The sequence below is a fragment of the Falco punctatus genome (genome assembly GCF_963210335.1).
Source record: "Falco punctatus genome assembly, chromosome: 1".
In the NCBI taxonomy this organism is placed as follows: domain Eukaryota; kingdom Metazoa; phylum Chordata; class Aves; order Falconiformes; family Falconidae; genus Falco; species Falco punctatus.
This window is the reverse complement of record NC_137580.1, coordinates 118,968,919-118,996,051: the sequence shown is the minus strand read 5'-3', so window position 1 is coordinate 118,996,051 and position 27,133 is coordinate 118,968,919. Positions and strand designations below refer to the sequence as shown.

Here is a 27,133-nt window from a genome sequence, read left to right as displayed (position 1 = left end):
GCCATATCGTCACCCAGCTCCTGCCAGCGCTCCCGCACTCCACTGCGGCACTGTCCTACAAAATCCTCTGCTGCAGTAATCACTGAAAAAAAAAAACCCACAAGCCGTGCATGCACACAGCAGCTCTGCGTGTAATGACTGCTGGGTTATGGATCTGCACGGGGATAACTTTGAATTATTATCTGCACTAAAACCCTGCAGTCTGTTGTGTGCCGGTAATGAAATGTGCTGGCTCCCTCTCCTAGGCTCGTGTTTCTCCCTGTTGTTGCTGGCTGGAGCAAGGCAGGGGAGCGGGGCCGCACCAGCACTCAGCAGTTCTGGGCTGCACTGGATTTTTAAACAATCCATGCGCAGAACAGAGTCCCCACAACATGCACTGGGGTGAGCAGGGATCAGCCCCTGGGGTCTCGGGGCTCCCAGCTGGGTGCCAGCACCAGGAGCTGGAGCAGGCTCCCGGCACTGACGTCGCCCTCGGCTCCTCTTTGGCCGATGCTCCCCTTAGCACCCAGCCCGGGTGTGACATCCAGTGGCACCGACACGGTGTCACTGCTGGGGTTGGGGGTCCCGGTGTGACAGTGGCAGGCTGACAGATGGGGTACAGAGCTGCCCCTGGGCTTGCCTCGGTGGTGGCTGCTCTTCGGTTTGGCTTTTCTCAGCCACTGTTGGGACTGTGCAGGTAGGAAGCCGTCAGGGAGGGAGAAGCTGTGTCCCTCTGCGGGGAGGTGTGAAGGGGGGACCCCCGGGGATGGCCTTGGCACGTCACCGCTGAGTAGCCGAAGACATTGGGGCAGCTGATTCACCTCCCTGCACATCTCCCGTTTGATATTTATAGCACTCGTGTTATCAACTCAAATCAAAATCATGTGATGCTCCACTAACTTGCGCTGCAGGACTAATTAATTACCCATGTTTTTAAGTGAGCGGTCGAAGGGTCCATCCTTCACCTTTATCTCCAAGGGGGAAATGCGAAGGTGGCCCATGCTTCCCAGTAGCTTAACACTGGGAGAACTGGGGGAAGCTTGTTGGGGGAGTGTTGGGGCGCGCTGGAGCAGACAGGCAGCGCCCGGCAAACGCAGCTGCTCCTGGTGCGGAGCAGAGCTGGGAAGGCAGGATGGAGGAGATGGAGGTGTGTACTGGGGGGGCTCTAATCTGACCCCCCTCTCCAGCACTATGCAGCCCTGGGGTGCTGCGGGAGCAGCTCAGCCCCCGTGCCAGCCACTGCTCTGTCTCCTTCCCCCTGAGCCAGGCGAGCTGCTGGCAAGAACGGGGGGCTTGGCCTTCTCCCGGGTGGCTGGGGGGTACAGGGCCAGAGGGGCCGTGCTCTGAGCCAGCCCGGGGGGGCCAGGCAGCCCCTGGGGGTCTCGGGGCTGCCGCTCAGTCTCACCCAGGGGTGAGGGTGGGAGGAGGGTGATGCTGGGGGGGGGGAGGGGCGGGGTCACTGGAGTTTTCGACTGGGGGGTGTGTGGGGTGGGGCAGGTGATGGCAGGGGGCACCAGCGAGCGGTACTGGAGCAACTGGGGGCTCGCGTGTGCCACCGGCGACGGGGGAGCACGGGGGCAGGGTCCTTGTCCCCCGAGCCGCGGCAGGGCGGGGCGGGGCGGGGCGGGGCAGGGCAAGCCCCGCCCGGCGCGGCCCGGCCCCGCATTGGCGCAGCCCCGGCGCTAGCGCGGAGGCGGTGCCGGGCGCGGCGCAGAGCGCAGGATGCTGCGGGCGGGGGCCGCCGCCGCCAGCCCCGGTGCCGGTCCCGGGCGGGAGGGCGCCCCGCCGCATCCCGCCCGCTGAGCCTCCCGGCCCGGCCATGGGGGCTCTGACCAGCCGGCAAAACGCAGGGGTGGAGGAAGTGGATATCCCCGCTAATTCCGTCTACAGATACCCCCCGAAATCCGGTGAGCCCCCGGGGGGGTCCCGCGTCCCGGTGCCGCTGCTGGGCGGTGGGGGGGGAGCGAGCAAGGCAGGCACCGGGAACGACCTTGCTGCGGTCGGGAATGCCCCTGCGCACCCCAAAGCAAGCCCTGACTGCAGGCAGCTGGGGGGGGCACCCTAAAAATACAGGGCTGGTGCTGAGCACCTTGGCTCTGTGGGGCGCGGCAAGGAGGGGGCACCCCTGGACCCACCCGCGGGGTGCCCCCTCTCCGGGTACCCCTTTGCCAGCCAAACCTGGCTCCAAACTTGGCTGAGTTGATGCGACTTTAATGATATTATTATTATTTGTATGCGTGGCCCGTGGCGTTCGGGTGGGAAAGCTGGAGCTCTTTTTACAGCCGGTGCTGTCTGCTGGGGAAAAGCCTGGATTTATATTCCCGGGAGGGTTGATGGAGGCTGGGGTGGGAAGGATCGGAGGGGGGGGGCCTTTGCCAGGGCTCTGCCCCATAGCAGCACCCTAGTCCCTGCCGTGGGGAGACTTCTCCTTCCCCAGCTCCTCGCCTGAAGGCTTGGCGGTCATGTCTCTCCTGCTCCCAAGGCCGGCTCTGTCTCAAACCTTGTGCGTGACCTTGGAAAATCCGGCCCTCCCCTCCTTGTCTCGCTTTTCCCTGCAAAGGACCGCTCTGAGCGGGTGTCGGGGGGGGGGGGGGCATGCAGGGGTCGCGGTGGGGAGAGGGGATAGAGTCTGCTCCTTGGGTGGGTAGTGCTTCAGAGCTGCAGAAATACTGATATCGGTGGATGATGCCCTGGAGCACGGTGTGTGCATGTAGGGATTGCCACAGGATCCTTGCGGCACTGAATATTATTAATAGGTAACTATTTTGGTAGTTAATAGGATAAGGTAAACGCTTGGATCGTTAGTGCTGTGACAAATTACTTGCTAATTACAAATAAAGACCTCCTTAGGAAAAATTACAGCCAACACAAACCCCTACTCTTGTCTTGAAAAGCTGTGCTTAGCTTTTCTTTTTAAATTTTAATCTAAAGTGGGTTGTACGGTTGGCCAGCACATCTGCGGTAGTGCGGGTTAACTGGGGCACTGCGGGCCCGAGGCGGCAGCCTGTCCTTCTGAGGGCTCCCCCTGCTCCCCCTTTTTCATGGTTTCAAGGCCTCTGTCACCTTGATGCCAGGTGAAGCTGGACCACCCCATCGTGGGTTTGCTCCTTGCAGGGGCTGTGGCTCTGTGCATCAAGGGATTTTGGCTTGGAACACCTTAGTTAGGGGCTCTTGAGATACCCGGGCATGAAGGAGCCTGTACCGTGCCCTGCTCAGGGGGAGCAAGTGCACCCAGCTGAGCACTTCCAAACTCATCTCAGCTGGCAGAGAACACCTGGCTGATGCTTAACTCTGGCTTTCAGGGAGAAACTGGGGCTCCCAAGTGTGCTCAGCTGGGCCCTACGGATGGGCCTGGGCAGAGCTGGTGGGGACAGTCCTGGTGCTGCCTGGGGTCCTTGGGGAGCAGGGCAGGAGGTGCCCAGGTGCCATGGCCATCTACGCTGGAATGAGGGTGGGCTGGTGGCCACAGGAGATTATGGCTGGTTTGCTTTTAATCTGTGAGGGGATTTGCCTTCAGCGCTGCCGGCAGCCGGGAGGGAAGATGTGCCAGGCAGCGGAGCTGATTCCTCTGTGGCGGCAGCGCATCTCTCGCCTCAGATGCTCCCTGGAAACAGCCACTGGCTTTGGAAACGTGGCCCAGATGGGGCCGGGGGGGGGGGGGGGCGGTCTCACAGGACCCCAGGGCATTTCCCTCTGTGAGACGTGGCTTTGGCTGTTTGGTTGCAGGCTCACTGGGGATGGCCAGTGCCACCCGTGGGAACAGGGCAGCCACATCTGGCCCCCATCAAGCATCTCCCCTTCCCATCCTGGGGGTCCCGTCCCCTCCAGGCAGGGTGCAAATGGCATTAGTTAAACCAGTATTTTAAGGCAAAGGCTGAGATTTACTTCAGTGGCTCTAATGTCACGTCAGCAAAGGCGATGGGAGGTGGAGCAGGCAGGGGCTGTGTGTGGAGCCCACTGCCTGGCTAGTGGGATGGCGACCGGGGCAAGTCCCCGGCTTTCAGGCCCTGACCCTGGCCAAGGCCAGCATCGAGCTCCCCTGAGGCACATGGGAGGGGAGACAGTAAGTGGGACCCTGGCTGGGAACAGGAGTGAAGGGGTTACCCAGGCAGTGACATCCCCAGATCTGGGGGCCCAGCCCCGGGGTGGTGCCACTGCCATGGCACAGGGAGCGGTCTGGGGGCTCTGGGGGGCTGCGGTGGGTGATGGCTGACGCAGCAGTGCTGTGGTCAGGGTTTGGCTTTGCCTCTGGCTGCTGCTGGCTCTGGCTGCCTGCTTTAGAGTGCTGAATTAAATAAGCTGCAGCATGCCAGCTCACCAGGCGGTGATGGGACGCCCCGGGGCAGAAGCACCCAAGCGCCTTTTAACTGGCCAGGGCATCACCCAGATGGTGCTGTGCCCATCGCAGCACCCCGTGCTGGCACGTGCTGCCATGGGGTGTCCTTGTGCCAGCACCATGCCATGGCCACCTGGCTGGGGTGACTGCAGGCTGTGCAAAACCCTGCGCTTCCCTTGCTGGGAGTGTGCAGATGGGCTGAAAATGAGCTTTTCTATTTTAACCCTTTTGGAGAGCAGGGCTGTGACCCTGCCGAAACATCCAGGCTCTGACACTCGGGAGCCAGAAGCTGCGTTGCCAGAGCCGAGCCAGACCCCAGCAGGGCAGCGATGGCTTGGGGGACGACGCAGGATGTGTGCCCATGTGTGCCAGAGCCATGGGCACAGCCAAGTCTGCGCCTGTGGGGTCCTCACCTGTCTGGGACATCTGGGCAAGGTGGCATCCCTGGCACTCACGGAGACAAAGGGCTGACAGCCTTACGGCACTGGCTGGTGCCAGATATGTCCCACATGGTGGTGTCGGCAGGCATGCAGGACACACTTTGTTTGCCAGGAACATCATGCAGTTTTGGTTTATTCCTTCTTTCTAGCAGCTGCTCTGTTCAGCCCTTCCTGCATGCTTGCCAGGCCTCTGAAGTTTAAGATCTCATTAAAACCTGGCTTTCCCTCGGTGACGTGACTGTCCTTGACGGGCTTTCCTTCCCTGGGAGTAGGCGTTGGTTAAGGATTTATAATCAGCTGATAATAAGATGGCTGTGGCTGGAAAGGTTCTTCCCTTCTCTGCCACCCAGCTGTGCCCATGGGGTCACCGGCACCCAGTGGGGCTGGCAGGCTCCTGCCGATGCCCTGGGCTTTTCCCAGCATCACTCCAGGCTCTCATTTAATGGCAAAGTGTTTAGAGGACTTTCCCTGGGAGGGAGCACAGGGCCCTGCTGTCTGCTGCAAAGGGGGAGGTGAAGCCCCTGGGCCACTTACGGGGTGCGCTGGGGAGCCTGCAGCGCCCAGGGGTGCTCCCAACCCCTGGCAGAAAGTGTTGGGTGATGCCAGCATGGTCCTCACCTGCTCTGCCCATCCTATGGGAGCCCCCAGCATCCACCAAACCATGCCTGGGGCCATCACAGAGAGCCTGAGCTCCATTTTCCAGCTTTTCTCCAGTGCTGGGGTAGCTTTTCTGCAGGTTTAAAAATATTTTTTATTATTATTATTATTTTCACCCCTCCCCATCTCCAGCTCTTGCCCCAGGTCAGTGCCAGGAAAAGCTCTGGATGACCCTGTTCTCCCCGGCCGTGCCGTTGCAGGCAGCTCTGAAGATTCTTTGCTCTTGGCTTTATTTTTCACGTGGCTGCATCCTTCCCTGGGGAGCTGCCTATAAATTATGTACATGGAAAATGGGACCAGAAAGCAGCAGGCATCAATAATTGATGGTTGACGTTTGCTAACGGACGCCCTGCATCCGGGCATCCCTGTGCCACGGGGCCTTTGAGTGAAGCTGTATGGCCCCTCTCATCCCTCCTGCCCCGGCGTTAGGTCCTGTCTCCTCCTACCCTTTGAGTTTGGGCTCAGTTTTAGTTTTTAAATGCAGTATTAAGGCCTGATCCACCCCTGGGCAGTCGTTGCATCTGCTGGAAACCGACTGCAAGCTCTGACTTCAGTCTGCACAAGCAGAGCTGACAGCCCAGGCTTGAACTCCTTTATCTGCAGACCCCAAAGGTTTAGTTTTGGGGTGTCCCAGGGGCGGTGGGGTGTAGATGGCTCTGTGCTCTTGGGTTTTTGTAAGCCAGACCCTGTCCCTGTGGCTGGTGGGATGCAGGGGGCTATGTCTGTCCTACATCTGTTGCCTCTCCTGACCCCCAGTGCTTCTGCTCGCCCCACTCTGCTGCCCCATCCCTCTTCACCTCCCCCTTTCTATTCCTTTTCCCAATGCAAGAAGTCCCAACCGTCCTGCCCAGGCTGGATCCTGTGCCATGGCGTGCTTTCCCCAGGCAGCCACAGCCCCGATCTTACAGACAAGGAGCTGGCACCAGTCAGCTCCTGGCCAGGCTGGAAGGAAAAATAAAAAAAAAAATCTCTTCTTGTGAAGAACTGCCTGACCTGGGGGCTGCTTCCAGCTCGGGGGACAGGACACACCGATGTTTTGGCTCTGTGCTTCACCCTGTGAGGGAAGAAGGGATGCTGGTTGTTGTCTGGCATTCACCAGGGCAATGTGCAGTGCTTTGCAGAGGGGTTGCTGACCTCCTGGAGGGTCTACAGCCCCTCAGAATCCTCCCTCCTGCAGGTGAGCCCTTCCTGGGGAAGGCTGCAGGCTAAGAACTGACACAACTCAGTTCAGGTGTGCTTTGCCCACCTTTCTGGCGGTGGCTGCAGCAAACCTGGGAAGGTGTCTGGCCTCGGATGGCCCAGGGGGTCTGCAGCACCGGGCTTTGGGCGGCAGCAGCCCTGCCTGTTTTGAGGGCTCCGTGCCTGGCCTGAGCCCCCCCTTCCCGGCAGCGTCCGTGAAGATGTGGGAGCCATCCTGGCTTGCGGTGCTCGGGCAGGACAGGCTGCGGCCGCTGCCTCCTCGGGAATTTTGCTGGTGTTTATGCAGAGGATTAGGGCTGCTCTGCCCTCCCGGGAGCCATCTCCCCTTCCCGCTCGCAGACCTGGATTCGGCCGCCCCTGCCAGCGTGGGGATGGCTGAAGGTCGGGGTGACCTTGGGAGGCTCAGGCCAGGCTGGGGCTCGCAGGGATTTTCCAGGCAGGGAAAGGGGAGCAGGCGCCGCGCTCTGGGGGGATGCAGCCGACGTCCTGGGGTATGAATCTGCACCCATTAAATCCCATGGGATGGAGCAGCCCCCGTGCTGGGCGTTGCCGTGGACCCCTGCCCCAGCCTCTCCTCATCCCAGCTCTGATGGCCGGGCAGGGATTGCTGGCAGCAGGGGGATGTGGGCAGGGAGAGGGGAGGGCAGGACAAGCTCCCCTTCCTCCTCCGCCTGCCTGGGGGCCGGCAGCTGTCAGCTCAACCCAAAAGGCTCCCAGCAAGGTGACCCTGGGAGCGAAGCCACCTCTGAGCCACCAGTTCAGTGGCTTCATGTTGCTCCATCACCTGATTGAAGCCCCGGCCTCGCCCCCCCCCTCACACTCAGGTGGTCTCCGTTTTCTTTCCAGGGAGCTACTTTGCCAACCACTTCATCATGGGCGGCGAGAAGTTCGACTCCACGCACCCCGAGGGTTACCTCTTCGGCGAGAACAGCGACCTCAACTTCCTGGGGAACCGGCCTGTGGTGGTGGGCACCGGGGGGATTGGGGCTGGGGGGATCGCTGGGGCACAGCCATGCCCCTTCTTCCCATGCTAGTGACTCTGTGTGTCATGGGGGTGCATGGTGTAAGGCTGCTGGCTGTCACCCCCCGGGGGCAGAGCCAGCCAAGCATGCCTGGGGTAGCCCGAGTGGATTCTCTGACGTCTAATATAAGGGCTGGCTACTCGCTCTGCTAGGGACTGACCCGGGTCTCAGCCTGTCCGCCCGCATCCGTGCGCTCCACAGCAATGCCACGTTACTGCTGTGTCTCTCACCTCGCTGCCAAGCTTGGGTTGCAAGGGGTGAACAGGTTTGCAGGTGGTTGGGAATGGACTGATGTGGCCCTGATGGTGACTGAATGCTGATTGTGTGACATCTGCCTTTGGGTGCAGCTCTCTGTGGAACCCCTGTGGTGGGTCAGCGGACCTGCTTGTGTTTTCTGACCTGCAAAGGCTGCTTGGGTGCACAAACCCACCAGCTTAAAAACATGAGCTGGTAAAGAAGGTGGCGAGGGGTAATGGGCTGGTTTAGCACAAGTCCTTCCCTCTCGCTGCCTTTCCCAGCTCAGCCAGGAGCCATCTCCCAGCCCACAAGGGAGCATGTGGTGGGGGACGTGCCAGTGGTGTGGGGTAGAGTAGCTTGAACAGGAGCAGGTGAAAGTGTTCCCCAAACTCTAGCAAAAAAGGGGAGAAAAAAAATTAAAAGGGGCTGGGGGAGGCTGTGGGCAGCACTGATGGGTTTTGTGGTGCGGGGTGCTGTGGCTCCAGCTGGTCCCAGGGCACGAGGAAACACGGCTGCAGGGGAGGTCCTGGGACCCTGTGGTCCTGGAGGTGTTTTTTCTGTTCGCTGCCTTTGGAAAGGGAGGACGTAAGAGTGGAGCCGTCCGCACAGCGGGGTTTCAGCCATGGGGGTAACGTCCTCTGCTCCTGTGGGTGCATCTCAGCGGGGCAGCTCGCCAGTGGCAGCTAGAGCAGTGCGGGGGTCACGTATTTAAAAAAAAAAACAAAAACAAAACAAAAAAACCAAGGTGAGAAATTAAAAGGCACCAAAGCTTTTTTTACTGTGTCAAGATTAACTTGCTTGGTACTAGTGGCCCAGCTCTAAACCGCTGCCTGCTCTGTGTTGTGCTGGTAAGGCTGCTGCTGTCCTGGTTTGTGTTTCCTCCTTCAAATCAGCTTTGGCAGCGTTTTGGCAGCATCGTACGGTCCTTCAGTGGGGAAGCACCCAGCCCTGGGCTGTGCCAGAACAGGGATCCCAAGAGAGCCAAGGGCAGGAGCACCCCCCAGAACCCGTGAGTGCTGGGTGGGCGAAGCCAGCGCCTTTCTCTCCATCCTCTGTGCTTCCCCAGAAAATGTAAAGTCAGCACTCGGGTTCTCAGTGAGCGCTGAGAAATCCTCTTGATTACAGTAAAAGCCTCTAAACTGCCCAGTGAGCAGTTCCCAAGTCAAATGCCCTGACAGCAGAAGCAGCGGGGAAGGTAAAGGAACAGCTTGGAAACAGCAGAGAGAATTAATATAGCGTTGCAAACTAAATTGCATTGCTTCGGCTTAATTACTGACGGCCCTGGGCTGCAGAGCGGTGGCTGAGGTCCTGTCTCCCTGGGGATCAGGGGTGTTTTGGGGCTGGGCTCTTGGGTCAGGCCAGTTTTGGGGGCTCAGGGAGGGGTCGAGGAGGACCCGTGTTGTTTCTGGTCTGAGCCTGTGTCTAGGCACCGTTTGGGCATCTCTGATGCTGCCTTCAAGACCTGTCCTGATGCTTCTTGGCTGTGATGCCTTCGTGTTCTGGCCTGCTGTGAGAGCCCTGGCTGGGCTGGAAAGATCAGAGCTGGCCAGTGCTTTTTGGTGGGGGATTTATTTTGGGATCCTTGAGTATCAAAGTCCAGGAGGTCTTGGAAAAATTGTGGGCCAAGTCCTCTCTGAGCTGAGCACCTTGTCTGAGCTATTAACAGCGCTGCTGCCGTGGGGATGTGCAGAGCACCCAGTGGCTGTGCAGACTTTCCCCTCCACAGATACATGATAATCTGGATTTTCCAGCTCGGAACAGGTTCCCAAGGGGCTGGGAAGGGTGTTACAGGTTTAAGTAGCTGCTGCTGTGCTGCAACACCCCTGCAGGGGCTGAGGAGCAGAGAAGCTGCTTGTGGAGAGCACAGGGGAAGCTGGGGACTGTTGAAATGTGCCCCTGGGTTTCCCTGCCCATACAAACCCACCTGGGTCTGCTTCTAGAAAAACCCCGTGAAAGATTTTTGAGGGTGGTTTTTGGGTTTTTTTTTCAGTCTAACAGAAGCCAGCCTGGACCAAATGTTGCTGTAGGCACACGGACAATGTTCTTAGATGAGTAACGGTTGCAGTGAGGGTTTTTTTCCTGTTGTTTTTCATCTTGGTTTACATCGAGGGGATGTGCAAAGTCCTTTAAACAGCCCCTTTATGCTGTGCAAATCCGAGTTGCAAAATTTCGTTTAAAAAAAAAACCACCTAACCCAACCCCTCAAAAAAAAAAAAAAAAAAAAAAAGAGCTTGCACGTGGGTGTGAAAAGGCCCAACTGTGATGGCAAAGTGGTTTCTGCAGCATGAAATTTGCCTGCGGCACTTCCCCATCCTGCCCAGCCCCTGCAGGGCTGCACCCAGGGGACCTGGCTGCCCCTTTCCTCCTCTGTCACCCACCCCTGGGTGCTGCGGCGGGAGGGGGCTTGCACCCACTGGTGCTCTCCCTGCCAGGGCGAGCTCTGCCACTAACTGCGGGCTGGTTTGGGTATGGCTCGGCTGTGTAAGGTGCAAATGAGCAAGATTGGATTACTTCATTAATTTGAATAGCAGAGGATGTATCGTGACAGGGCACAGTGCGTTGTGACATGCCTTTTCTGACTTGCTCCCTTCCAGCTGCAAGGGGTGATTCTGCAGGTGCACACTTAGTGACTCGTTAAAAAGCGCATTAACACCAGATTAATGACTCGGCCACCCTTTTCCCCTCCCAGAGGGGAGCGAGGGGGCAGCAGTTCCAGGGTGCTCTGGGCTCATCTTCAAAGATTCTGCTGCCATCAGCCGCACTGGGGCCAGCCCAGGCTTTAGCCTTTCTATGCCACCAGTGGGACCGGAGCCATGGGGTGGTGGGACACAGGAGGTGATGCTGGGGTGGATGGTGGAGGAGGGATGGGGCAGGTCTGTGCCTGCACTGCCTGATCCTGTGAGCAGCCTGTCCCGTCCCGTCACTCTGAGCCCAGCATGGGTCCCCCAGCCCCATCCATCCTGCTCTACAGGCTTTGGGGACGGGGAGGGTTGGCAATGGCTTTGGGGACGGGGAGGGTTGGCAATGGCTTTGGGGACGGGGAAGGCTGGCAATGGCTTTGGGGACGGGGAAGGCTGGCAATGGCTTTGGGGACGGGGAAGGCTGGCAATGGCTTTGGGGACGGGGAAGGCTGGCAATGGCTTTGGGGACGGGGAAGGCTGGCAATGGCTTTGGGGACGGGGAAGGCTGGCAATGGCTTTGGGGACAGGGAAGGCTGGCAATGGCTTTGGGGACGGGGAAGGCTGGCAATGGCTTTGGGGACGGGGAAGGTTGGCAATGGCTTTGGGGACGGGGAAGGCTGGCAATGGCTTTGGGGACGGGGAAGGCTGGCAATGGCTTTGGGGACGGGGAAGGCTGGCAATGGCTTTGGGGACGGGGAAGGCTGGCAATGGCTTTGGGGACGGGGAGGGTTGGCAATGGCTTTGGGGACGGGGAGGGTTGGCAATGGCTTTGGGGACGGGGAAGGTTGGCAATGGCTTTGGGGACGGGGAAGGCTGGCAATGGCTTTCCCATGTGAGGGCGCCAGGGACATGGCAAATGGGCACTTGGCTCTCTGTGGGGGTCCCCAGGGCCACGTGCAGTTTAGTCTTGTCCCCTCAGTATTGGGGTGCAGGGGGTGCCTGGCTGTCCCTGACCTCCCACCACTGGGCTGGGGGTGGCGGGGGGCACGAAGGGACCCAGGCTTGGTTAGCTCTTCCCTCTCCCAAGGCAGCAATGGAGCCCTTAGGCTCTTGTGAGCATCTGCCATCCCCGATGGCACCTCATGCTCCGGCTGTCCCCTGGCACACGGTGACAGCTCACCAACAAGCCGGGTGTTAATCCCAGTGTAAGCCTCTGTCACTCCCACGTGTGCTTGCGTTGTCCCCCCGGGGAGGCTGATCTCCCTCCCTGCGGCTCAGCCTGCCTGGGAGACAGTGGGGCGGTGGGTCTGGCGTCCCTTCCCCAACACCCCAGCTCCCTTTGGGTGGCTGCAGTGCCAAGGGGAGGGTGTCCCCTGGCTGCCACCATGTCCCCTCTCCCCAGCAAGGCCTGTAGCCTCTGTGCAGGGAGACAGGGAGGACCGGGAAGGACAAGGTCACCTTGGGGGATGGTGTGACACCTTTCCCTTGTAGTGCTGCTGGCTGCCCTGTTGGCTCCTTGCTTCAGGAATCCATCCCAGGGAGAAGACAAGGACACTTGTGCCTGTTCCTTGGCTGCAGGCAGAGAGGGAGCTTCGTCCTCCCCCTGACCAGCCTCATCCAGCAGCTCTGCGCTGCATCAGCAGCCTAAAAATACATCAGCAGCTGCCTGCCTGCCCCGTGCCCCGTGTCCCCCTCGCCCTCCAGCTGAAGGGTCGAGGAACAACCCCTCTATGTGTGTGCCTCCACCCCGGTGAAGCTGTCACCTGCAAAGTCTGGGCTTGCTCTTCGCGGAGGGAAGTCCATGCCATCATGCTGCCTGGTACCCAGGTGCCAGCGGGAGCTGTGAGTGCTCAGCACCCATCAGGATACGCAGGCCACCCTGGGTCCCTGTGTACAGGGTGATGGGTCGGGACTGGGTCACTGGGGAGTCTGGGGCTAAGGTCCGTGGCCACTGTAGTCCTGCCACGTGTGTCTGCCTTCACCGGTGTCTCTCTTGTCCTAGTTCCCTTATGCTGCTCCACCTCCTCAGGAACCCGTGAAGACCCTCAGGAGCTTAATCAACATCCGCAAGGACACCCTGCGCCTTGTCAAGTGAGCCCTGCAGGGGGAAGATGGGGCCGGGCACCACATGAACATGAGCCCTGGGGAGGGAAGGGTCTGGCTGGATGCTCCCAGGGGATGCTGAGCACGGGGATGCTCTCATCGTGGCGCAGGCGGATGCAGGGGACGAGCCATTGCTGTACACATGTGCCCCTTCCCCTCCTGGCACGGCGAGCTTTCCGCACACGGGCACTGGCTGTGCTGCGGGATTAAAGGAGCTTAGTGCTACCTTTGAAGTGCTTCGCTTTTTCTTCCTCCCCCGCCTTGCAAAGGCTTTGTTGGGGGGAGGCTGGGGATTGCAGCCAGGCTGGGAGATTTGGGATTACAGCTGAAATCTGCCTGCAGCGCTTCCCAGTCTGCAGGCTTGACCTTGGCCATGCTGGGCCCTCCTGGCGTGCCTCGGTTTCCCCTGATGGAGGGGGGCAGCCCCTTTTGGGGCCATCGGTGCCGAGGGCAGCCTCATGGCAAGGAATCGGTCTTGGAGCACCCCGAGCCATCCCTGAGGGGTGCCTGCCTCCCGGGCCCTCTGTACTCCCCAGGTGCTCAGAGGAGGTGAAGACCCCGGGGGAAGAAGTCAGTAAAGCCAAGGTGCACTACAACGTGGAGTTCACCTTCGACACGGACGCCCGTGTGGCCATAACTATCTACTACCAGGCGACTGAAGAGTTTCACAATGGGGTGGCAAGGTGAGGAGCCTCAGCCTGCTGTGTCCCCCCCAGCTAGGGTGTGGGGCTCTGCTGATGGACACGGAGCCCTCTCCTCGCTGGAGCATCTCCCCTCCTCAGGGCACAAGGCAGCTGCTGATGGTGCTGAGGGTGGAGGGTGCTCCTCACCTCCGCCAGGTCCCTGCCAGCCCCCACCACTCCTTCCCCATCCCATCCTGCTCCCTTTTTACCTCCAGGTCAGGGCTGAGACCAGGAGAAATCCTTGCTCCTGCTGGTCCCCACCAGGTTGGCTGTGGAGTTGTCCCTGTCCCCTCCTGTCCCGCGTTGGCTGCCCTGGGGTTATTTTAGCCTTGTGGATTATTTTAGCCCTTTTTAGGACTTCTCACCTCAGCCCCAAGAAGGCATCCAGGAGCAGGGGACAGGAGTGACACCTTATCTCTTCCATCTTCCTGGCATCCCCATGAGCCAAGGGACCAGGAGGAGCACGGGGACACCCACATGTCCCTGACTCTGTCCTCTCCCCACGGGACAGCTACATTCCCAGGGACAACAGCCTGCAGTCGGAGACAGTGTACTACAAGCGAGGGGTGTGCCAGCAGTTCTGCGTGCCCTCCCACACTGTTGACCCCTCTGAGTGGAGCGAGGAGGAGGTGGGTCCCACCAGCTTGTGGCATCAGCCGTGGGGTTGGGTATGGTTATGGATGTGGGATGAAGCCTTCGTCACTGCTCCATCTCACCAAGCCTCTCCTCCTGTTTCTCTCCAGCTGGGCTTCGACCTGGACCGGGAGGTGTACCCCATGGTGGTGCACGCGGTGGTGGATGAAGGAGAGGGTGAGGAGTGGGTTCCTTGCTGGGTTGAGATTTCCCAGTTGCTGGCATTGTGATGCCCACCCTTGCACCAACTGGGCAGAGCCTCCTGCTTTTCCTCGCTGTCACCTGCGGCTCTGCCCCATCCCCTGAGCCCTGCGTGTCCCCTGAGCCCATCCCTTTGTGTCTTGCAGAGCACACTGGGCACTGCCACGTGCTGCTGGCCACCTTTGAGAAGGTAAGTGCCAAGCTGGGGCCGTCCTGCCCCTGCTACCCCCATGCCAGGTATGAGAACCTGGAGAAACCCTGCGGGGCTCAGGCTGGTGCTGCTGGGCTGGGGCTCTTTTGGGGCTGCTCCTGAAATTCTGGGACCATCCCCTAATTTTAAGCGCCCATTTTTGAGGCATTTGGTCTCAACTCCATCTTCTTCCTTCCTCCCACAAGTCTCCAGCCTTGCAACGTGCATGACAGCCCACAGCTGCCTGGTACTGGGCTGTCAGGAAAAGCCAGAATTGCAGCAGAATGGGCTGGATGGGAGCAAGGAGGGAGTGGCAACAGCTATGGGGCGGGTGGGTGCTGCAGCACCGGGGTCCCTGGGGTGCTCGGCCCCGGTGCCCACCCGTGTGCTCTCCTCCCTCCAGCACAGCGACGGCACCTTCTGCGTGAAGCCCCTCAAGCAGAAGCAAGTGGTGAGTGTTTGGGTGTCCCCAGGGTGGTGGCAGCTACTGCCCTGCACATGCTTCTGGAAAAGGTGACGAGGGGCTTCTGGGGAGCAGCAAACCCCAGTGCGGGCATCAGTGTGCCCCTGCCCTGCTCCTGCCTCCCAGGGAGCTTCTCGAGTGCAATGTCAAGTACATCAATGCAAAGAGAAACTGCAGGTGTTGGGGTGAGGAGGGCTGGCCCAAGGAGGGGGCCAGGAGCCGTGGGGGCTGCGGTGGCCATGTCTCTGCTCCTCACCCCTTCCCCCTGGGGTTGCAGGTGGATGGTGTGAGCTACCTCCTGCAGGAGATCTATGGCATCGAGAACAAGTACAACACACAGGACTCCAAGGTACGCACCTGCATCCCGCCGGTCTTCCCTCTTCCCTTCCCCTAGCACGGGTCTGGCCACTAAAACATGCTCAGGGCGAGAGTTTGCAGCATGGCACGGAGCTGCCGGGGGTGTGCGGGTGTTTGGGGACACTTTGCGCTGGCATTGAAGCTGCTGGAGGCAGAAAGCTGAAGGATTGAGCTTTTTTTTTTTTTTAGCCCCATGCTTTGTGGTCCCTTATGGGGGAACTGATGGCTGGATCTTAGGGATGGCTTAGGAGGGGACTGTGCAGCTCAAAGCATGGGATGTGCCTCATGCTCTGTGCTGTAGGTATAAAGGTTGGGGTGGAGGTTACATCCCTCCGTGGGGTGCCTGATACCTCTGGCCCCATTTCCCAGCCTTCAGGAGGGGAGGGATAAGGTCCCAGGGTTGTATTTCAAGAGCAGACAGCCCAGGGACAGAGGCAGGACCCCACAGCGAGCTCTTGGGGCACCCAGCCAGCATTTTAGGGCATTCACCCTCGTGCTACATGGGCTGGGGACCCCAGGGTCAAGCGGTTCCCATCTCTCCCGTGGGGCAGGTGGCCGAGGACGAGGTGAGCGATAACAGCGCCGAGTGTGTCGTCTGCCTCTCAGACGTCCGTGACACCCTCATCCTGCCCTGCCGCCACCTCTGCCTCTGCAACACCTGCGCTGACACCCTGCGCTACCAGGCCAACAACTGCCCCATCTGCAGGCTGCGTAAGGGCTGGGGGGGCAGCTGGCAGCTGGGATGGGGTGGATGGCATCTCTGGGAGTGGGCTGGCATCTCTGGGAGTGGGCTGGCATCTCCCGTCCTTGGGTCCCGGTGTCCCTCCAGCCCCACATGCAGCGATGCTGTGCAGTGCAGGGATGCCCCTCCTAGGAAATGGGGTGGCATTTTGCAGGGGTGCGTGGGGGTGTGTGTCTCCTTTCAGCACCTGGTTTTCACCCCACCCTCTATCCCTGCTGTCATAGCTTTCCGAGCTTTGCTTCAAATCCGAGCCATGAGGAAAAAGCTGGGTCCCCTCTCACCTACCAGCTTCAACCCCATCATCGCCTCGCAGACCTCCGACTCCGAGGAGCACTCGGTCAGTGCCTGGCTGAGCCTGTACCCGCCCCGACCCCCACCCCAGCAGCTGTGGGATCCCTGACCCCCTTCACCCTGCTGAGGTGGGAGGTTTGGGGGTGCACGTGTTTCCTGCAGCCAAGGTTAATTTATTTAATGCAAATTGATCTTAGAAAAAATGCAAGGTTGATATTGCAGGGAAAGGGCTTTTGGTTGGGTGGAAAGACCACAGGTTTGGGGCTTTCATTTGCACAGGGAGTTTGTCCGTTCTGTACCTTTTAGCTTCTCGGGGCATCCTGATCCCAGCGGGAGTCAGGGAGGGAGGCAGGGATATGGCCTGGGGAGGACCCTCACCCCATCTTCCCCCTCTCCCCAGTCCTCGGAGAACATCCCCCCGGGCTACGAGGTGGTGTCACTGCTGGAGGCCCTCAATGGGCCACTGACTCCCTCGCCAGCCGCCCTGCCGCTGCGAGCACTGGGGGACTCCCCGGGCACGGGGACCCTGCCCTCCTACGGCAGCGATGGCCCCCTGCCCCCCCTGCGGGCCCTCTCGCCCCTAGAGCGTCTCCCTGACTGTGGTCCTCCAGGGCTCAAGCTGAAGAAGAGCCTCTCCAAGTGAGTACCGGGGTGAGCACAGCGTCCGGGGGCTCTGGGGTTCTGGGGGCTGTGGACAGGGATGAAGTCCTCTGCTGTGTCCCCTCCGGGCAGGTCCATCTCGCAGAACTCCTCCATCCTGCCCGAGGAGGAGGATGAGAAGTCATGTACCGAGTCAGAGCTGAGGGTCTCCAGGAGGAGATCCCCTGCCCGGCGCGAGGAGGTGAGCACTCTCCGGAACACCAAAACACGCTGGTGCTGAGCCGAGGCACTGGGGTGGGGGTGGCATGTTCGGGGGAGGCTTGGGACCAGCAGGGCTGGCTGGGGTTTGCCCCTCCTGGGTCTTCCTCCATCCCTAAGGATGCCCGGGGGAGGCTGATCCACCCCTGCCAAATATTGCCCATCCTCACCTCCCCATGGGCTCTTCTTCTTCCAGGAATGTGGTGCGACACCAGACAGCGAAAATCTCACCCTGTCATCGTCGGGAGCCATCGACCAGTCCTCGTGCACTGGGACACCCCTGTCCTCCACCATCTCGTCCCCAGAAGGTACGGCACAGTGGGACTCGCCAGTGTTGGCAAGGCAGGAGAGCAGCATTGTAGTCTTGGGTCTGTTCCGCTGCGGGGGGATGTAGGGTGGGCTTGCATGGCCCTCTTCCTACCCTGCCATAGACACTGCATGAAGCCCCAGGGTGTCACTTGTGTCATCACCCATAGACCTGAAGATGGGGGGCATGAGGGCACTGATTGTCCCTGCTTCGTCACCCCACAGACCCAGAGGTGGGGGCACGGGGGCACCAATCGCCTCGGCTTCGTCACCCCATAGACCTGGAGATGGGGGGACCGATTCCCCCTGCTTTGTCGCTCCATAGACCCACAGAGAGGGCTGTGAGCCCCAGGGACCCGCTGCTGGCAGCTTTTCACCCATCACACCTCCATGGCATGCAGCAAGTCCTCGGCTCTGCACCCCGCTCCTCCTCGTTAGCCCCCTTTTCAATTAGCTGGTGCTGTGCCGTGACTCGCACTGGTGGGCTGGGGGGATCCAGCAGCCCCGCTCAGCCCCCGCTCTCCCCCAGAGCCCGTCAGCAGCAGCCTGGCTCAGTCCGTCATGTCCATGGCCTCCTCCCAGAGCCAGCACTCCCAGCTCAGCACCGACACAGTGTCCTCCATGTCCGGCTCCTATGTTGCTCCTGGCACGGAGGAGGAGGAGGAGGGGGACATGCTCCCCTCACCTGCGGCCGCCAGCGCCACAGCCTCCGACGGAGAGGTAGGGGCTGGGGGGCTGTTGATGGGTGGCCGTTGCCCCCAGGTTCAAAAACTTCCCCATGGGATGTAACTTCTCCAAACCCACTGGCACCAGACTTTTTTATTTTTTTCCCCTTTCATCTCTCTCACCGTCTTCCTGCAGTCGACGCCTGTGGAGTCACCAGATATGAACTTCGTCAGCATCTCGGCGGAGGAGCGCGATGCCGAGGTAACCGTAACTGCCCGGTGGGGCTGGGAGCCGTGGTGCCACCCAGCACAGCGCGGGGACCCCGGCCGTGCCCAGCTCTGGGTGCCCATGGAGGGGGAAGCTGCACGGCTGGCACCACATTCCCCCACGGCTGGGCTGGGGAAGGGGCTGCCCCCCATGTCCCTGTGAGGCTGCCCTGGGGATGGATGGGGCAGTGGGGCTGTCCCCTGTCCAGGATCATCTTCCTGGTCCATGGGAACCCCCGGGGCCAGGGACGTTCCCCCAAAGGGACCCAGGGACAGCCCCCGGCGTGGTGCTGGGACGCTGCAGGGCTGCTAACGCTGGCTGCCTCTTGCCTGTGCTGCAGGGCAATGACGTGCTGGAGGACGAGGACGCCTCTCCCACGCAGGAAGACGGTAAAAGGCCCCCGGTTGTTGTCCCCTTACTTTCAGTTCACTGTCACCGGTGGGCAGCCAAGCGAGTGGCAGGTGCTGTGCTGGCTGCCCCAGCTCCCCTGCCTGCCAGCTGCCGTGTCGGGGAGAGCTCTGGGTGACTCCGTGGGCACTGGGGCTGGGAAAGCATCTGTCACAGCAGAGCCACCCACGGGGGGGTTGAACACCGGTGGGTGGGGGAAGTCAGCTGGCCACAGGGACCCCGGTGAGCGCAGTGCAGGACGCGGAGCAGGGGACGGCTGGCGTGCAGGAACTGATGGTGTTTCCGATGGGCCAAGTGGGAAAGAGGCTTCTCTGTGTTTTCCCCCTTGCCAAAAAGGTCTTTCCTCACATCTCTGGAAGTCTCCCCCTTAAGGACCCCTGTCTGGGCTGGTTCCCATAGGAAGGGGCTGCAAAACTGTTCCCTTTGGGATGCTTTCCTCATTTCTTTTTAGCCTGTCCTCAGTGTGCTTTTGCAAGCCAACACACGCACATTGAGGGTTCTTCTCGCCTCCTCCCTTGTGCTCAGATAGCCAAGGAAAGACGTGGTCACCCCTGTACATTTGGGCAGTAGGAAGGCCCCCAGTGTGCCCCCTCTCATGTCTGCAAGTCTCTGGTTAGCAAAAATATGCCAAAACTGTTCCCCCATCCAACCTGGACACTCGGCCAAACTGGAAGGCAGGAACACCCATCACCAGAACGTGACCGCTGCCCTGCGGGGAGGCTCTTGCTGATGGGGAGACTCAAACAGGACAACTGAGGAGCAGCTGGGGCTTGTGGTGGGACATCCATGGGCATTCCAACAACTCCAGGAGCGGGATGGCCTTTCTCTTTAGGACACGGTCCTGTGCCCGTTATCAGCGGGGCTACTGGCTTATTTGGGAACATACCTCCTGAGGTTTAGTCGCCTGCATCTGATGGATGCAGGTAAGAACTTGGGTGCTGATCTCTCGTACAGGTGATGCTAAGAAGCAGTTACCTCCCTCAGCCCCGAAAGCCTCCATTCCCCCTGCAAAGCTTGGCTACGGCTTCTCTTGCCCCACGCATCCAGTTGCTGCCTCCTCCTGGCATCCCCGCGGCTCTCATGCACGCGCTGATGGTGCCGGAGAGGCTCCGGTGGGAAGTGACGGGTGCCACCGTGGCCCGGCTCTACCGACCCAGGACCGCTCGGCTGTGTCGGGGGGAAGGTTTGGTTGAACCCCGGGCAGGTTCACGCGTGGTGCCCATCGCCGCATCGTGGCTGTTGCGCTGCCCTTGGATGCGGCTGGTGCAAGGAAAGGAGCAGCTCGGACTGTGCCCAGGCGTTATTGTCCGCTCTAGATGCATCATTTTTATCCATTTTTTTTTTTTTTTTTTAAAGAGAGTGGGGAGGGGAGAGGAAAAGACCCAGAAATCCCACACCCCACCACTAAAAAGGCAACGGCAAGCCCCAGCGCTGAGCCGCAGCGTTAACTGCCTTAACTCCCTTCCAGGCCCGAGGACAGGCGCTTTCCTCGGTCTGAGGTGTGACAATAACAATGACTTGGGCATCGCACACGTGAAAGCGCTGGACAATAAACTGTGCTCTGAGGCCTGCTTACCTGGTGAGTGGCCGTCTGCTGAACATGAACTTGGGGTGGGGGGGACAGTTCCACTCTTCCCTGCATCATGCCAGCCCTTTGCATCCATCCCTCCTCTCCCATCCCTGCCATCCCCACCACCACCATCCCCACTGTCCTCACTGCACCCCACCACCCGTCCCGGCATGGGGCTGAGCACCAGGCATGTCGCCACCCAGCAGCCATAGGTCAGGGTGACCTGTCCCCATTGGGATGTCCCCAGGGGCTTGCAGACTTGCTTTTCTGGGATGCGTTGTCCCTTGGCCAGGGGCTGCTGGCACCCTGGGGACACCAGCCCTACCTGTGAAGGTGGTTGCGTGCATGACTGTAACCTGGTCCAGACTTGTGGTGGAAGCAGCAGTATTTTGGGTTGGGATGTGATCCACAGCCAGTCCAGCCTTACTGCAGGGGCTGCCTGCCTCCCCCTCCTCTTCCTCCAAGGCTGGGGAGACAGGGCACGTAAAGTCAGGTTGTCCTTCTGCAGAGCCCCAGAGTTCACCCCTTTTCCATTTCTTCATGCCTTCTCTCCCACCCACCTTTCACTTCTGTTTCCTCCCACCTTGTCTCCATCCCTTTTTTTTTCCTTCTTCCTCCCTCCCAGGCTCCTCTCTCTGTGTGAAAGTTCATGTTCGCTCTGTGCCAACACTGTTTTCTCAACCCACGCTTGTGTCCCCTCCCCGCCCGGAGTTGCCCAAAGGTGACAAATGTATTGGTGACCCCGGGTCCCCAGATAGGCCAAGGGGGCAGTGGGCTGGGGACCCTGCCCAGCACCACAGGCTCCTCTTCATCAGCCTGTGTGTGGGGGAGATGGGGCAAAAAGCTAAGATGAAGCCCTCTGAGGTCTAGGTCTCCATCAATACATTTGTGGACAAGCTGAAAGCAACTCTGCCCTGCCTTGCCCCTTCAGCTAAATTTGTGGCAGGTCCCAGACCCGCAGTGGGTGCTGGAGAGCCAAGAAGGTGGGTGAAACCTACTGGAGGGAGGGGAAATCCTTCCTTCCCCTCTTCCGCTCCAGGAAAGCTTCCACTCCTGCTGCCTCGCCTGTTTCTGGTGGTTTCTGTGCTGGAGAAACATGGCTGAGGCTCTTGAGGAGGAACAGGCGCCTGCCACAAATGCTCTGTGTCCCCTCCATCACCCTCCAGCAGCAGCTGGCTGAGCCTCACCAGCCGGGGGGGGCTGGGGAAGGGGCTGGGGGGGTCCCAGCAGCACCCCTGCCTTTTCTGGGGATCCTGGCAAAGCATCCCCCAGCTGTGGCACCAACCAAAGCCATCCCTGACCGTGTCCCCTGTGGTTGTGATGGGGGAGGATGAGGAAGGGGGAGCTTTGCAGCCCAAACAGCCCTGGCACAGGGTCAGATTCTTGCTCTGCTGGAAGGAGTGCAATGGCCTTGTCCCCTGCCTGGGCTGGGGTGCAGAATCTGGCCCCTGGGCTGAGCCCAGCTAAGGATGCACTCTCCATCCTTTGGCCACCACGTTTGTCCATGCGTCCGGCGGCCGTGCTGCTTGGAGCCCTCCGCAGGGAGCCGCGCTGCCGCCCGCATGAGAGGGGCAATCCGGCCTCAGCGTTTGCTGGGAAAAGCGGGGGGCTGCTGCTCGTGCCGGGGCAGAGGAGGTGCAGAGTGGGGGCTTTGGGGCTGGCTGTGGTCCCCTAGGGATGGCAGAGGTGCCAGAGGGAATAACACCAGGGACACAGAGCTCTGCCTGAATGGGGTTGGAGGGGGATTGCCCTGGGAAGAGCTTGGGGGAGCTGGAGCGGCGGAGGGGAGCAGCCACCAGCGGGGCTGTCATGGCCAGTTGGTTGCTTCCTGGTTGCAATCGGTGTTTTGCAATGTTGGTTTTGTTCCTTAGACTCAGGGCAGCTCCTTCCTTCCCCAGCCCCCCTGCTCCGCCCGCCCCGGGGGCATTCACCCAGCAGCCACCTGCTGTCAGGACTGAGCCGCTTTGCGATGGAGATAATTTGAGGCACGATGTAATACTGGTGGTGCTGGATTGCAGTCGCGGGGCTGGTTTGCATGCACTGAAAACGTCCTTTTGGGCAGAGGTTTCTTGCAGGTTTGGATGTAACAGCATCCACAAGGCCGGCAAGAACGAGGTGGACTCTTACTTTGGGGCCAGGTGCTGTTTTCTTGAAAGCTTAAAAGAAAAATCACCTTGACCAGAGATGATGATGATGTTGTTGTTATTCCTCCCCCAATTACTCTTGCGGGGAGATCTGGGCACGATTAAACCTATGGGTTGGGTTTTTCCCTCTCCATATTGAATGAAGCCCTGAGTGTGGTTCCTCCAAGCTGTTGTGAATTCTCTGCAGATTTCAGTCTGGTGGGAAAGAGCCTTGGGAGGAGTCAAAAGGCCACATCCCGGGGATTTTAGGACACAAGGTTTAAACAAATCCCACAGACCTGTGTCCTTGAGTGGATCCTGCAGAGCCCCGGGGTGTGCGGTGTGTTGCAGGGGCTGTCCCCAGGGCTCAGAGCATCCTCCAGCCATGGCCGCAGCCTCTGCATGGGACAGGGTGGCAGAGGCAGTGCTGGAAAGAGAAACGGGGGAGGCACCTGCCGAAAAGGCTGGCAATGAGGTGGGGAGGGTTGGGGAGCTGCTGCGTTGGAAGCAGCAGAGGACCTGAAATCCCCCAAGGGTTTTTGCTGGTTTAAACCCACAGCTGATCCGAGCTGGGCCAGGCGAGCTGCTGGGGTCTCGCTGGAGTGCTCTTTGGGAGCCAGTGTGCGCAGGGCAGGTCTGGCGGCTGCTAATGGTGCTGGGGAGCCCTCTCCCACAGCCCAAGGGGAGACAAGGCAGGTGGGCAGGGGGCCGAGTCCCCGCTGCAGGGCCAGACTCTGTCCTGCTGCCCCCAGCCCTGCTCCTCGGCAGGCTCCCAAGGGTGCACTGAGCTGAGCTGGGTCTCTGCATCAGAGCACAGCAGTGACTTATGCAATATCAACCTCTTAATGGGATTGCAGTGTGCGTGTGTATGTGTGGTCCTGTTTAATTATCCATTCCCTCTGGGATCTGCAGGCTTAACGTGCCTCGCTCTCCAGCCTGAGTTCACCATGAAATCCAGTTGAAACGGCAGCTGTCACCTCCCATAAATCAGCAGGCAGCGGGTTTTCGTTGTTCCCTTTCTGGGAAAGCCTCAGCGTTTGCCCTTGGCCTTGGGGTGCCCTTGCACGGCCCCCTGGCTCGGAGCTGCCCCCACCCCTGGGCACAGGGCTTAACCTCGCTGGTGGGAGCAGCCGCCCTGCTTTAGGGGTGCACCCCCTTCCTAAGGGCACCGTGTAGCCTCTGGTCACTTAGGTGGTGGGACGCAAGCCACGGGCCCGTCACCCTGCCCCAGCTGGAGGGTGCTGCCTGAACCGGGAGCCTGCAGCCGGAGAGGAGGCATGTGGGGACCCGGCTCCCCCGTGCCACGAGCATGTTCACCCCTTAGTTCTCCTTGGCACGAAACCCCAGGGGGCACCACGCATGACAGCCTCCTCGCCCAGTGCCCAGCGGTGGCTCCCTGTCCTCGTCCCAGACCCGTTTGCAGGTGGCGAGCCCCCCCCGGCCCCCTTGAGTCACCCCGTTTGCTCGTTCGCGTGCATGCCCCTGCGCCGCCTCCGCTCCCACCTTCACCATGTGCCTTCTGGTCTCTCCTGCCACGCAGCCGCCGTGCCGGACTCCTGCCCCATTAACATTGAGGAATAGGTATGAGACCTCCAGAGCCTGACCCGCCTCGCGCCCCGTCACCTTGGGGGGGGTTGGCGCTGGGTTGGCGCCCCTCGCCCTGGTATTGCTGGTAGTCCCCTGACTGCCCTGGCCAGGGTGACATCCCTCGGTGCCTAACCTGCAGCCCCCACATGCATCTACCTGTGCCCTCTCGCTGGGCACGGTGGGGGCAGAGGCAGCCCCCTTCCATTTCGGCTGTTAAAACCTGGCCATGGTGCACTGTGCTTCCCGTTTGCACCTTGGCATTCCCGAGAAATGAGGGGTTGAAGGGGCTCCCCTGACCCAGAGAGGTAAGTGCAGGCACTCACCAGCCCTTGCTGCAGCTAAAACCCAAAGTGGGGCTGGGGAGGTGGGTGTTCGTTGGGGAGACTGACTTGCATCCCCCACGGGAAGATGAGCCGAGCATGCCAGCAGGCTTCAGGAGCCCCTAACCCCCCGTTTTCTCCCCGCAGGCCCAGAGGCAGCCAACAACAATGTGCGGCTGCAGCAGGAGCCCTGGCCCCACTGCCCCCCCGGCACCCGAGACCTGGAGCAGGCAGCGGCCACCCTGCCCGTGTGAGGGCTCAGCCTTGGCAGGGGCGTGCACCCCACTGCCCACCCAGAGGGACCCTGGTGTCCGGGCACCGTCGGCGTTGCCACCTCCACCCCTTGGCTGTAGCAGGACTGAATTTTGAAAGAAAAGATGGTAACCTTGACTTTTCCTCCCTGGCCCCGCTACGCAGAGAGGAGCCAAGAGCCATGTCACTTTGGAGCCCCTCATCAGCACCTTCCCATCCTCCAGCCCCGATGGGGACGGCCTGGGGTCCCTTCCTGCCCCTGGCCATCTCACACCCCAGGGCTCCTCTCTTCCAACGTGTGGAGCAGGTGGGACGGGGTCACCCCACAAAGTGGGTCTTGGGATGTGGCCAGAGGGGGACAATGGCAGGAGGGTGTCGGTTAAAGGACAAGCATTGGCATTGGCAGCCTTGGTGCCTGAGCCAGTGACCTTCGTGGGGGGCCGGCCCCCCCCAGGTTTGCTGGCTTGTGCCCCTGCCATGCCATGGGCTGTCCCCATGCCACGCCGTGGGATGTCCCCATTAATGCGTGGTGGTGATGGTGCCCTGCTAGCTCCCCCTCCCTCCACACTCCTCCTGGGCAGCACGTGGGCTCTTGAGCCTGGCCTGCGAGGCTGCTTTTCCCCAGGGGACGGAGCAGGGTGGCAGGGGTGGGTAGGGCATCTGGTACTCCCCCCGGCCCCCTGGTCACCAGCCTCTGGGGCATCGCTAATTTAACCTCACTGTCTTCCGCCCCGCTGTGAGCTTGGGGCTCGGGGCTGTGCCCTCTCTGGAACAAGTGCCAAAAGTGTCACTCCCCCGTCCCACCTGTCTTGCCCTCTCCATTGCACTTTGTAGCAGGGGGTGGATGCGGGTGTGGGAGCTACTCCCCGCCCCTCCATCCCCATCCCTCTGGCCAGCACTGGGCTGACAGCGTTAGTGGGTTTTGCTCCAGGGGACAGGCGCACAGGTACACCTTTGGGGTAGGGATACAACCACAGCCTGGGGGACCTGATGGTGGCACTGGCAGTGGCCAGGCTCCACTTTAGAGAGCATCAGGGACAGTCAGAAGCCACTTCCAGGAGCATTAGACTCAGCAACCCAATCTAGCAAGTTCTGGAGCTGTTTAGGACAGCCTAGGGTAGGAAGCTGAGCCCCCCCCCCCTTTTCCCCACCTGGTTTTGTCACACAGATGGGATAGCAAAGGCCACCTTCTCTTTGCAGGAGGAAACTGCATTTCAGAGCTATGTTAGGACAGAGGTGTTCATCCAGTGACCACAGTGTCCTGTAGCAGCTGCAGGGTGCATGCGGGGAGCAGGTCCCAGCCGCCTGTCCCCATGGTGGAGCATGGGCTGTGCTGACAGCCCTGGCTCCTAAAGGGGGGTAAAGCCCTTTTTGGGGCTGGGGAGTGCGTTTTCTGCCTGGCTCACAGCTGGGGTCACGGTAGCTGCTTGCCCTGTGGCCCCAGTGTGGGTCCTGCCAGAGGTGGGGTCAGCAGTGGCCACCCCGCTGCTCCCTCCCCTGAGCTGGCACTCCACCATGTCTCCTGTAAGCTCAACAGCTCTCCAACTCCTCCCTGGGAACCCAGGGCTGGATGCTTCATGGCCGGGGGGTGACATCTCCAAACTGCCACCCCATGGGATGGGAGCTGCTAACAGCAGGGAAGGCTGCAGCAGCAGGGACGAGCCTTGCACCCTGTTTGGCGACATGCTGTGTCCCCACCATGGGGACATGTTGCCCAGTGCCGTGGTGGGGCAACTTGGTGGGTTTGGGTGTCCCAGCCCTGAGGAGCCAGCAGCACTGTGCTGGACGCAGGGAGAGCTTTAGGCATTCACCATTTTGCTGTGCTAAGAAAACCAGGGGGGCTGCAGGAGGCCAGCTATTCCCTAACCCTCTGGAATGGGCAGGGGAGGGAAAACCAGGCTGGTGCTCCAGGGATGGCTCGTCTACCAAAGCCCAACCTTCCTCATGGTTTCAGAGGGGACAACGAGAGCTCTCTGGGCTTGGCCAGGCACCATGGTGTAGAGCTGCAACAGTCCTTGTGGCTGCTGGCAGGTCAGCCCAGAACAGGCAGGTCCTTGCTCAGGAGGGTTCTGGGAAGTGACTGGGAGAGTTTTCTGGCTGCTCCAAGCTGTGTATCTGTCCCCAAGGCTGCTGGAGCTGCCAAGCAAGCTCACAGGGCAAGCTGCACGCTGCAAGCTGCAGGCACCTGATGCTCACTCGGAGGTACTGTGGAGCTGTGATGGTCAGGAGCTGGGAGGATGCTGTGACCAAGCAGCATGCTGCTGCCTGAGTGTGAGCAAAGAAATTAGCACCCTCTGCTGTGGCACAGGAGAGGCACAGGGATCTGGGCGTGGTGACACCGGTGTCATCCTCAGCCACCCAGAAGGGACAAGGGGCAGGCAGGAGCTGCCGGTGCTGGCAGTGTGGGGTGAAAGGCATCAGCCCTTTGTTCCATTGATCCACCCATCAGGGATTTAAGGAAGGAAACCAGATTGCTGCTTATGACTTTGCTTTGAGCATGTTTTGGATTTTAAGAGTATGTTTAATAAAGGGTATCTTATGTCAATAAAGTGTCCCAAGTTATTTCATGGTTATAAGGTGAGGGCAGTCAGGGTCTTGGGGGTCTGGCGGGTGGAAACCTG

At 60.3% G+C, this 27,133-nt stretch overlaps 1 protein-coding gene across 13 annotated transcripts; it reads left to right on the top strand.

Annotated features, from left to right (window-relative positions):
- Positions 1–1,646: 1,646 nt before the first annotated feature.
- RNF157 (ring finger protein 157) lies at positions 1,647–27,061 on the top strand. Of its 13 annotated transcripts, none has more exons than XR_013926107.1 (20): positions 1,647–1,886; positions 7,459–7,577; positions 12,495–12,583; positions 13,132–13,278; positions 13,790–13,907; positions 14,022–14,088; positions 14,259–14,302; positions 14,706–14,753; positions 15,043–15,114; positions 15,674–15,833; positions 16,089–16,201; positions 16,556–16,794; positions 16,888–16,996; positions 17,210–17,321; positions 17,849–18,039; positions 18,181–18,246; positions 18,593–18,641; positions 20,129–20,239; positions 22,129–23,934; positions 24,408–24,515. XR_013926107.1 is itself a non-coding variant. In XM_080375951.1 (20 exons), the coding sequence occupies exons 1-19, from the start codon at positions 1,799–1,801 to the stop codon at positions 23,932–23,934; spliced, it is 1,983 nt and encodes a 660-aa protein (XP_080232077.1). In that variant the 5' UTR covers positions 1,720–1,798; the 3' UTR covers positions 24,408–27,061. The 13 variants fall into 13 exon arrangements, 11 of the variants coding, with proteins under 11 accessions (XP_080232083.1, XP_080232078.1, XP_080232080.1 ...); XR_013926108.1 differs by having other exon boundaries at positions 22,102–23,934; XM_080375951.1 differs by having other exon boundaries at positions 1,720–1,886; positions 23,894–23,934; positions 24,408–27,061.
- Positions 27,062–27,133: the final 72 nt, after the last annotated feature.

Coding starts and splice junctions, on each gene's coding strand:
- RNF157 (XM_080375955.1), top strand. CDS start 1,799: ATGGGGGCTCTGACCAGCCGGCAAAACGCAGGGGTGGAGGAAGTGGAT. Junction 7,578..12,494: donor TGGGGAACCGGCCTGTGGTG/GTGGGCACCGGG, acceptor CTCTTGTCCTAG/TTCCCTTATGCTGCTCCACC. Junction 16,795..16,887: donor CTGAAGAAGAGCCTCTCCAA/GTGAGTACCGGG, acceptor CCCTCCGGGCAG/GTCCATCTCGCAGAACTCCT.